The following is an 11,356-nucleotide window of genomic DNA, read 5'->3' as shown; positions in this document are numbered from 1 at the left end:
GATACCGTCACCTCCCTAAAACAGTAATCTGCAAATAACTTTAGATGCCGATTCAGAATCTGCAATTTTTATCTTTCTACTCACTTGCATTCCCCCGCTGTAAGGCCGCACACTGGGACGCGGATGTATAAAAAGGACGATATAATGGAGGACTCCTTGGACTCGTCATCCGCATGCAGCGCACGGCCCGTTTGTGGGTTTGCAGCAGGGGAATACAAGTGAGTAGACAGATAAATCATACAGATTCTGAATCAGCGTCTTTTACAGATTATTGTAGCAGGGGGGGGGGGGGGGGCGGTCATGCAGATGACAGTCTATTTAAAGACCAGAGGCACTGCAATTACCATTAGCCTGGAATCCCAGAGTCTTAAAAAGGGATTGTTTGTAATAAGAAATTTAAAAAAATTAAATATAGGGGTCTGCCCACGGGGTCTGCCCACCCCCCCTTCCAGAGGCATTTGCACTCATATAAGTAGAACAATGTTAGCTAGCAGCAAATTAGAGGGTAACTAAAAACTTTCCAAAAACTCTTGACAGGTCATAGAAGTGGTGTACGGGCTCAATAGAAAGTCTTTCCGAGAAAAGCTGATCAGAGACGGAGCAGCACAGCGATCACCCGAGCGCTTCGGGTCTAAATACTTTGACCCCCAATGTGACGATCGCCAATCTCGTCACAGGGGTGAATTACACTACTGAGCTTATTAATTTACCACATAAATCCAAGCCCACCTACTCTAGATGACAGGATTATGCTAAATTACTCACATAGTTTCCCAACACCCCAATAATTTATACCACAGTATGCTACCACCGCCTATACTTATCTAGGCAAAAGGGGCCTACATCTCTATGTCCCTTAACACCAGTTAGGGTATGTTCACACGTACAAGTCCGATACGCCTGAAATTACGGAGCTGTTTTCAGGAGAAAACAGCTCCGGAATTTCAGACATAATGGCAAGTGCAGGCGTTTTTCGCAGCATCCATTACGGACGTAATTGGAGCTGTTTTTCTATGGAGTCAATGGAAAACGGCTCCAATTACGTCCCAAGAAGTGACATGCACTTCTTTCACGCGGGCGTCTTTTTTACGTGCCGTCTTCTGACAGCGGCGCGTAAAAAAAAATTACCGTCGGCACAGTACATCGTAAAACCCATTCAAATGACTGGTCAGATGTTTGCTGCCGCTTTGGAGCCGTATTTTCGGACGTAATTCGAGGTTAAACCGCTCTAATTACGTCCGTAAATAGGGCGTGTGAACCCAGCCTTACAATAACACAGGTTAACTAAATGAAACATAAAATACAGGTAACGTTCTTCACCTTCGGAAGATTAAGTTCTGTAAGACTACAAGGAAGAGACTTAATATTTCAAATTTAATACACAATCGTGCAGTGCAATACAAAAAATAGTTGTCAGATTAAAAGATGAAAAATATACATACAGTTACAATGCATTCAGTTTATAAAAATAAAACGGATAAAAGAAACAGAACAAAACTGTTGTACGGACGTACAGCAGTGATATCCTGGCTGTGGGGACAGCTGAAAATGTGGGCAGTCACTCCAACCGAGATATAGATCCCCAACGACTGACACTGACCCTCTTCTCCTGGCATTTTAAACCCATTTTTTCCCCCCAGTCCACTGGCTGGTGATGTCACTGAGAGGCTGGTGATGTCACTGAGAGGAGGCTGTTCATATGATAATGAAGCGTACTCCTCCCATTACACAGTTGTATTTCTATAGAGAAACATAAAAATGATGTGTCCTTGCAGGAATCCCCTAGAAATATAATATTACCTGCATTCACCTGTGCAGACATTTACCAACCAGGGCATATCATACACCACTATAATAGGCCCATGTTTTTAGCCAATTCCAGGTAGTTCCTCTGGGTGTATGGATGTGAATTTGACATATGAGGACTATTTCCCCTGATCATAACTAGTTATGTGGGTCTCTCCAAATATCAATTATGATGGGGTTTGCCTTGATGTATCATACTTTTTCTAAGTGTAGGCCATTGTTACATGTTTCTCCTGGTCCACATGGCAGACACACTACAGGCATCCATTTGCATAGCTTTAGATGTTTGGTCAGGATGTGTGGGCAATTACTTCTAATCCTGGGGGAGAATGTTATCTGATGCGAGATACAGGCCCTGGTGACAAATTCTTAATCAACACATCTCGAACCTTGGCGAGGAAAGGGACAATTACACATTTGCCTGATAGTGGACGTCCTTTGATGGCCAAAGATCTGCATATCTTCGGGAAATCAGATATATCTTCTGTCAGAAGGGGTTATGAACTGACCACGTAGTAACATACTTTTCATGATAGGTTACTAGAACACCACACCCACGATCAAAACTTCTGACAAGTCACAAGTTTTTGGAAAGTTTAGTTACCCTGCAAACCTAGTGAAGCCACTCAGGGCAAATACAAGTCAATCCTTATGTTCAATAAAGTAAAAAATAAAAAAAGACTGAGGCTGCAACACTAGGACATCAGTCTCTTCCAGCAAACGTGACTCCCCACCCTTTCACAACAGGGAAGAAATGATACCCAGATGAGACTCTGTCGGGGTCCTGTTCTTTCCTATGTGCCTCCATGCAGCACTTTCCCACTAGATGTAGAACAGAATCCGAGACCCAGGATAGTCTCGCACCGTTATTCCTGTATCGGGTTTCCAAAGGGGACACGGTGCGGATACCTCTGACACACAGAGAAAGGAGATGGATTTTATTTTTGAGAGTATATGGAATAAAATGTAACATAAAAACATGTGGCACACCAATCCTTAAGCCAACGCTGGGTTTCGCCCACTTTTTGGCTTCTTCCAGACATGCGCAAGTGGGACCGAGCTGAAATACCTGACCAATGAACCTACTGCCCAGGAGTCCTAGTAACAGAAGGGCTATAGGTGGAAGACCAGGTAAGACTATGTCAAACACTGTATAGCAGCTACTGACATCGGAGCGTACCAGTGAGAATATCACACAGAACACCAGTGAGGATGTGGAGCCCAACTGGGTATTGAGGAGGGGGGGGGGTCTAATAAAGATATGTACTGGCAGGGATATGGTTTTGACCCTGATGGCAATTGTCAGTAAGAGCCACTTGTTTGGGAACGCTGCTGTATATGAAGCGCTTACATAAATGTTGGCTCTACGGTGTGGAATATGTTGACCCCTTCTTGTGGTCGGTGAATAGAAAGTGGATGGTTCACGTTCTCAATACAGCGAGAAAAGAAAAACTTTGGACACAAGGGCAAAAAATATATACATTTTTATTTACAAGAAACTCTGTACAGATGACAAGATTTATAAGTTACAATACAAATCGCAGTTGGCAAAAAAACCAAAAACAATAAAAACTTCACTCAAAGCAAAGTACCGAGAGAATAAAACCACAGGCAGAGCTCAACAAGTGCATAAAATCAAACACAAAAGAAAACACAAGAGTTTCCCCACATTAGAGCTTTACAACATGTCAATAGGCCATTGATTGGTGGGGTCTGGCCTAATAGGAGGATTTTAGTCCCAGCAGGCAGTGGAGAGAAGGAGTCACTCTCCATTAGGCGGTGCTTGAGTTACAGAAATTGCTGACTGCTCATTGAGAACAGGCCACACACGAGCAAACAGGACGAATACTGCCGGTCCTGACCATCTCGGAAGCTGGACCATCAGCTAGATGTTATATGGGAGGTCATAAAACATTATAATGGGATATTCCTTCAAAAGGCAATGGACAAATTTGATATGGGAAAAAAATAAATAAAAATAGTGGTTATTTTGAGTTAAAAAAAAGTTGCACTAAGTTTCAGGCTGAAATCTTCATTCATATTTAGACCCCCTGATTACAGGTTATGACCTGCACCTAGTTTTAGACTTCTCCTTTAGCGGTGTCCCTCATACAACGTTTACGTATAAAACCACACTGGTTAGAGAACATCTGTTTCTCTATGATCAGGTAGAGTGCCCGGTGTATAGGAGCGCTCCTGCCCAGCTGTTACAGGGGTTGTCCCATGTACATCATAAAGCTTCTATGAGCCAAATCAGAGAGCCGCTGCAAAGAGCCCAAAGAAACCCTAGATTACATGGTTGCGCATTTATTAGAATAGGCACCATGTAATACTACATTTAAAAACGAACGCACGCAGCTTCCCCCAGCGGTAAGAAGAAGAGGAGTGGGGGGGGGGGGGGGTAAAGCTTTCTTCTGTTATAATAACTGGAAATATTTCAGATAAAGCAATGATCTTACAGAAGTAAACAGCAGTGTGCATGCCATGGCTAATAGCAGGGAACGGCAGAACATGCAGCTGCACCACGTGGACATAAGAGACTATAAGCAGTGCAGAGAATAAAGAGATGTAAGGCGTCTGCGCCTTCCTGGGGGTCAGCATTGCTGTAGTCCAGAGGATAGTCCCGGCCGGGGATCACTTGTCAGGGCACCAGCGTGTGTCAGGATACAACAGACAATGGAAAGACTTGAATCTGCAGGAAAGGTGAAATATTAGTTGCACACATTAACAAAAAGTCTGCGAGCCTGCGCCATAGAACGGGACGGGACTTACCGAGTGGGATCTTGTTCTAGGGTCAGGGACCCGTCAATACGCACAATATTCCTTCTGTTTTTAGGACCACCGTAGCTTAGAGTCACCTGAAACAGGAGGAAATTTCGTGTAAGAACATTCCCGTACAGCTCCTCTTACAATGAAGCCTTGGAGACCGAGCGCATGGCTCTGTCCAGACCCCTAAATGGTTATTCCCTGCTCCCTAGTTCATTTTTTTTTGTTTAGAACATCACGCTATAGAAAAAAGATAAATATTGCACATCTGCATGTGTTTCACCCACCGTGATTTCCTCATTATCCACGCACATTTCCCTGCTTCTCGTTCCTCTTCAGCTTTAGAAACATTCTCCATTAGCATCACCAGCAGGTGGCGCTGTGATAACTTCACAGCACCGCTTTCCTCTACAAGCGCGACTTATATAAAAAAAATTCCTATGCGGTTTACCGTGTGTGTTAATAACGATTACATTGTAATAGTTCAGACTTTTACGGATGTGGCGAAACCAATTAGGTTTATTATTATTATTTCAGATGACAAACTTTTAAAGAAAGCAGATAAATAAGTGGTTAATGCAGAATTAACATTCAATACTGCTGCACTCATGAGTTCCCAGACGTTCCTCTTTATTTAGACCATGGTCATGGGACGTAGAACAAAAGTATAGCCTACAGCCGTTGTGCGTGCATTGACTGAGCGTGGGAGCACGTGAACCACCACAGGCGCTGTTTTGTTCCACAGCCTGTAACCAGTATTTAATTAAAAAATATTTGCGAATATAGTAATAAGTATATTGAAGTATATTAGAATATTTATTCTAATACCGCTGAGCAGCCCTGAAGCACTTGTGCAGCTTTACTCAAGAGATATCATGTGCGGGTCTGCAGCCTCCTGTGGTTATGAGGTAGTGTCGGTCTTTCCGCATTCTGCGGGTTTACGTAGCACCAATTTAAATGAATCTCTGGTTACAATGATGGGGCTCTGCTAGCCGGTGCCAATTCATTTGAATAGACGCCGTACAACGCGTTACGGTCCATCGCACACGTAGCGGATTTGCTGCAGATTTTCCGTCTGGATCTGCGGGCGGAAATCAGCAGCTAAAGACTGTAGCAAACAAGTGGATGAGCTTTTAAAAAAAATTTAAAAAAATTTCAACCACGTTGCTGAACTATTTCCGCACGGAAATTAGACCGTGCATGCTCTACCTGTTCTGGATTGTCAACGTAAAAGGGGTGAAGTCCGAAGCAAAATCTGCACGCAACTCGTGTGGATTTTGCTGCGGAAATGCTGCAAAAAATAAAAAAAATTGCTATATATACTCTAACACCGCCATAAGCTTTCTTCAGGACGGAGCAGACCCCCCCCCCCCCATATATCCTGTTCATGTCATAATAGCGGGGAAAGAATATATAAAAGGAGTTATGAAACCGAATTGAACATAAATCTAGAGACGTAAAGTCCCCAAGTTCTTACCTGCTGAAGCAGAGAGTTCTGCTGGAGCCGCTGTAGGTTCTCCAGGTGTGAATGAAACAGGTGACTGTGCTGCATTTTGACTTCCAGCATCCCTTCAATAATGTACCCTATAGTGCAGTCATCGGGTAGACGAACCTTCTCCGCCGTGCTGATGAAGTTCCCCATACTAAAAGCAAGAGGGAAACTTAGGATTCCATTCATCAATGGAGGAACAGGAACCAGAGACTGACATGCTCACCTCGCCCAGGGACTCATCTTCAGGGCAAGTCCTCGGCTGAAACAGAAGCCCGCACCTCCAGTAGCGAACCAAAACTTCAGAGACGACTGAAAAAAATCGACACAAGACAACAAGGTCTCAGCATAATAGATCTACTGTACAGACCTGTGGTCAGGCTTAGACAAACCAATGGAGGCTGGAGGCGGCCATCCACTCAGATTCTAGATTATCCATGTCCTGCCGAGTACGTAGCGCCGACACATTCCAGAGAGCTGTACGAATGTTATCACAGCCACCCGTACATACAGTGTTTGGTCATGATATACAATATAACTGCTGTGGAGATGGTTGGTTGGTGAGGGACCCAGATCACCGCTGATGACCTATCCTAAGGATAGGCCATGGATTGAAAGTCCTGGACAACCACTTTAAAAAGTGTAACTAAAAATTTTGCATACATTTTTTTGGTGAGGGTCCGAGCACTGAGGCCCCGACCGATCGCTAAAACGAAGCGGCAGAAGCGTTCAGCCGCTTAGTTTCGGATTGGCCTTTTCTTGGAAAGCCGAGCAATTGGTGTAGGGGCTTAATAGAAAGTCACCAACTGCTCGGCTTTGAGAAAAACCGATCAGAAACTAAGCAGCTCGGTGCTCACCTGAGCGCTTCTGCCGCTTTGTTTTAGCGATTGGTGGGGATCTCAGTGCTCGGACCCCCGCCGATAAGAACTTAGGACATATCACTAGGACATGTCATAAGTTTTTTGAAAGTTTAGTTACCCTTTCAGGATATATAACTATAGATTAATAATAAATATTTCTGCTTACCGAACCATCTCCTTTCACTCGGTCTAGGGTCTCCACCGGATGATCTAGACTAGGTCTTCCCACATAGACGTCAGCGTTGGATGGGAACGCAGAGAGAAGATTTAGCAGAGCTCTCAAGTTCAGATAATTATCATCATCCAAATGACAGAACCACCTGGAACAAGAAACAACGGATTTAAAATCAAAACCCCCCAAAAGATTGAGGAATCGCTGTTGTATTTCAGCCCACAAGGAATCCCCGCCCCACTACATTATATGGTACAATAAATGGTGCCGTAAAAATCTGCAATCTTGTCCCACAAAAAACAAGCCCTCATGCGAAAGAAAGAGAAGAAAAGAAAAATAGAAAGAAGAAAAAGAAAGAAGAAAGAGAAGAAAGAAGAAAAAGAAGAAAGAGAAGAAGAGTGGAGAGGAAATCACAAAAGTGAAAAAAAAAAAAATGGCTGCGACGGGAAGGGGTTAACAAGATCATGAAATAAGGGAACTGGTAATCTGCATAAAATGCGCTTTCTTTTAGGGTCAACCTGCATATAATGTGTTAATATTACAGATCAGGTCTTACTTTTTGGATGACAACACAAACTTGTCGTACTCCACAGCCATCTTACAACAAAGGGCCTGGCGAGTGTGAACTGCGGAGCAGTTGGTGTTCACCATCTGATTCCCTGCAAAGCAAAAAAATAAATAAATTCGATTTTTGCGTGTGTGTCGATTGGATGAGCGATCACACGTAAACCACAAATACTTAGAGGGGTATTCCAGTTATAGTAAATTATAACCTATCCAAATTAGAGAGGGTCCGACCACCACACTCGGACGTTCCCATCAGTGCCGTAGACTGAATAGAGCGGCAGGGTGCATGCTCCAACACCGCTCCATCTAACTCCTCCTGGCACCGGTCTTGCGCCGGGGGGGGGGGGTGCCCATAGTGGCGAATTAAAGGGATTTTTGCACTATAAAAATCCATGGCACATTCATTCCACACGGACAAAAAGTTCCCCCTGTCCGCAGAAGCGAGATCGTTGCCATTCTTGTGATCAGTAGATCAATCATGATGGGAAAGCCACTTTAATGCTATACAATGCCTAACCGGAGTGATGATCTAGAATGGATACGAAAACCCTCAGCCACGTTCCATAAAGTGTAGGCGGTTATAGTCATTATCTGGATTCTTACCCGCTTTCTGCCGCAGTTCTTGGTCTTCCCAGTCTGTGAATATGAAGGTCTGTGACATAAGGAGAGATTTTAATATGAACCTGCTACTAAACACAGAAATTTACCCCACTAGTAATACTGTTGCGCTAGAGAGATATATATAATTATTTTTTTTATTATTATTATTTTATTTTTTTTACAGAACATTGGAGAATATTCCCTTTAAATGCTATATAATCCTCACCTGTTCCTTAGCCTGGGAGATCCAGGTTTGCAGAAGAAGGTCTAAGCGACTCTTGTGATATTTCCTTGTAGTCTTCACTGCAATAAATAAATCGTCGATCCGCAGAGGTCCCTTTAAGTAATTGGTGTCTTTCAGGCCACCTCCTTGTACATTGAAGTTCTTCCATCCTTGGAGAACGTCACTTTGGTTGTGACCGCGTGGAGAAAATCTGGCAATTTTCAGCTGAGACTCGAGGTATCTGTTGCTACAGGTGAGGTTACAGGCAAGGAGTGGGTGCTGTGTCAGAGAACCATGCGTCATCCATGGAATAAATAGGAAAAACACAACACATACAGACACAGAGAGCAAGAAACAGATCTTAGTCAACCCAATACAGGAGATCTTCATTCTTCAGCCCTCTGGAGATGGGCCCAAGTCCGCCAGCTCCGGCATTGCAAACACTAAAGTTAAGAAAAATTATTGAAATATTTTCTATAGTTTTCATGTATTCAGTACTTTGTTTTAAAGAAGACCTCTAGTGGAAACACAACTTTCCATGTCTGCACCCCCACCTGACTGTATACCACTCTCTACACTTCTGTTATGTATACTGTACTTACTTTTTGAACTGCTGCCTTGTCTGTGATTTAAAAAAGCCTCCATCTTGCTTCTTAGAGTTCCCAGCTTTCTCTTCTTCTCTGCTTTGCTATCAATCCCAAGATGCTTCAGCACAGCATCACATGACAAGCTAAAGACCATACCATTTCTCCATGCTGGGGGACACTGTCATTGTCCTTCTCTCTATATTCTCCTTAAAGAGGCTCTGTCACCAGATTTTGCAACCCCTATCTGCTATTGCAGCAGATAGGCGCTGCAATGTAGATTACAGTAACGTTTTTATTTTTAAAAAACGAGCATTTTTGGCCAAGTTATGACCATTTTTGTAGTTATGCAAATGAGGCTTGCAAAAGTCCAAGTGGGTGTGTTTAAAAGTAAAAGTCCAAGTGGGCGTGTATTATGTGCGTACATCGGGGCGTTTTTAATACTTTTACTAGCTGGGCGCTGTGAAGAGAAGTAACATCCTCTTCTCTTCAGAACGCGCAGCTTGTGACAGTGCAGATCTGTGACGTCACTCACAGGTCCTGCATCGTGACGGCCACATCGGCACCAGAGGCTACAGTTGATTCTGCAGCAGCATCAGCGTTTGCAGGTAAGTCAATCTTACCTGCAAACGCTGATGCTGCTGCAGAATCAACTGTAGCCTCTGCTGCCGATGTGGCCGTCACGATGCAGGACCTGTGAGTGACGTCACAGATCTGCACTGTCACAAGCTGGGCGTTCTGAAGAGAAGAGGATGTTACTTCTCTTCACAGCGCCCAGCTAGTAAAAGTATTAAAAACGCCCCGATGTACGCACATAATACACACCCACTTGGACTTTTACTTTTAAACACACCCACTTGGACGTGTGCAAGCCTCATTTGCATAACTACAAAAATGGTCATAACTTGGCCAAAAATGCTCGTTTTTTAAAAATAAAAACGTTACTGTAATCTACATTGCAGCGCCTATCTGCTGCAATAGCAGATAGGGGCTGCAAAATCTGGTGACAGAGCCTCTTTAATAAGCTGAGAAACCATAAGTATACAGACAGGGAGGCTGCACTATATTCTTCTACATTATACCGGTGTGACAGGAACCTGTGTAAGTATCAGTGGTGGCTGATGATAGAAGTTTCTGTCCCCCCCCCCCCTGTGTAATACTAGTGTGGTACAGGAACTGCTGAAGCCTGTGATGGGTGACACATAGATCTCCATAGACCCAAGTAGAGAAAGTAGTCACTGAGACACATGGAATACCAGAACGGTACGTTTTGGCCGGAGTGTTCCTTTAAGCGGAATTGCCCTTTAATAGCTGTATCCCCATCTTAAGCATTTATTGATATACCATAAATGCCTCATTTCACGAACTGATAGGGATATTGTTACACATATAGCTAGGTGAAAATAGCGTGGAGGAAAAAAAAACAAAAAACACACAGGCCTCCCACGTCAACAGGACGACAGACACGGAAACGCCCAAAGGGCATGACGCTTCTTTTCCCAGCCAGCGGAATTATTTCCACTGGCAGGAAAAAAACTCCTCCGCCTCCCACTGAAATCAATGGGAGGCGTTCTCTGGCTATTTTTGGTGTCACCGCGTCAAAAGCAGCACCAAAAAAAACCTCAGTGCGAACAGGGCCTTAGACTTCAATTGTTTATAGCACGTTTAGCATGTACGCTGGGAAAGCTGTATCTATAAGGTTACGTTAGCCCAACAGAAACCAAAAAAATAAGTTAAAAAAAAAAACACGTATACCCTATGGGTGACTGTTTGGTAACCTTTTAACGTATACGTCGGGAGCTCTTCCTGGTGCGTATATTAAATGGAGGCCATAAAAGCGATGTGAACCATCAGTTGCACAGAAGTCAATAGACGCGCTGCAGGACGTCATCACACGCGCTGCATGACGTCATCACAATTACAGGCAGCTTTTATTGACTTTAGTGGAGTCAGACAATGAGGAACTGCACGCTGGTCTATGGGCTACAACATCTTCTGCCATATAGTTAGTGAAATGCCCACCACATAGTTGTAGCCTAATGCATTGAGCTGACCCCGGACTACAAGTCACAGCATAACACACTTGCCACATCAGTAGTCACCAGGGTTCCCTGCACACGTTGCCATACCTGCAAGCCTCTCCTGCCCGGGAAACACAGCTGAGCTAGCGACGGAAAAAAAATGACGTCATCCCCGGGATAAAATGACGCGGCTTACACCACGTGACTTCTCCGCTCCATTCCACCGCTATTGCTTCTGACTCCAACTTGACGTCATGACGTCAAGACG

General features: G+C 43.9%; 1 protein-coding gene across 1 annotated transcript; it reads right to left on the bottom strand.

The window, feature by feature from the left end:
* Nucleotides 1-3,309: 3,309 nt before the first annotated feature.
* Nucleotides 3,310-11,350, bottom strand: RFNG (RFNG O-fucosylpeptide 3-beta-N-acetylglucosaminyltransferase). The gene is made up of 9 exons (XM_075845697.1): nt 11,197-11,350; nt 8,487-8,926; nt 8,264-8,312; nt 7,650-7,752; nt 7,088-7,241; nt 6,288-6,373; nt 6,050-6,215; nt 4,579-4,664; nt 3,310-4,498 (listed from the first exon to the last, which is right to left on the bottom strand). The coding sequence occupies exons 2-9, from the start codon at nt 8,871-8,873 to the stop codon at nt 4,441-4,443; spliced, it is 1,089 nt and encodes a 362-aa protein (XP_075701812.1). The 5' UTR covers nt 8,874-8,926; nt 11,197-11,350; the 3' UTR covers nt 3,310-4,440.
* Nucleotides 11,351-11,356: the final 6 nt, after the last annotated feature.

The sequence above is a fragment of the Rhinoderma darwinii genome, chromosome 13 (genome assembly GCF_050947455.1).
Source record: "Rhinoderma darwinii isolate aRhiDar2 chromosome 13, aRhiDar2.hap1, whole genome shotgun sequence".
Lineage (NCBI taxonomy): Eukaryota > Metazoa > Chordata > Amphibia > Anura > Rhinodermatidae > Rhinoderma > Rhinoderma darwinii.
This window is presented reverse-complemented; position numbering and strand designations above follow the sequence as displayed.

Excerpts from the sequence above, each read along its gene's own strand:
- RFNG (XM_075845697.1), bottom strand. The coding sequence starts at position 8,873 with ATGAAGATCTCCTGTATTGGGTTGACTAAGATCTGTTTCTTGCTCTCT. Across the intron at positions 6,374-7,087 it reads GAGTGAAAGGAGATGGTTCG|TCGTCTCTGAAGTTTTGGTT; the intron begins GTAAGCAGAAAT and ends GATTTTTTTCAG. Across the intron at positions 4,499-4,578 it reads CTAGAACAAGATCCCACTCG|ATTCAAGTCTTTCCATTGTC; the intron begins GTAAGTCCCGTC and ends CCTTTCCTGCAG.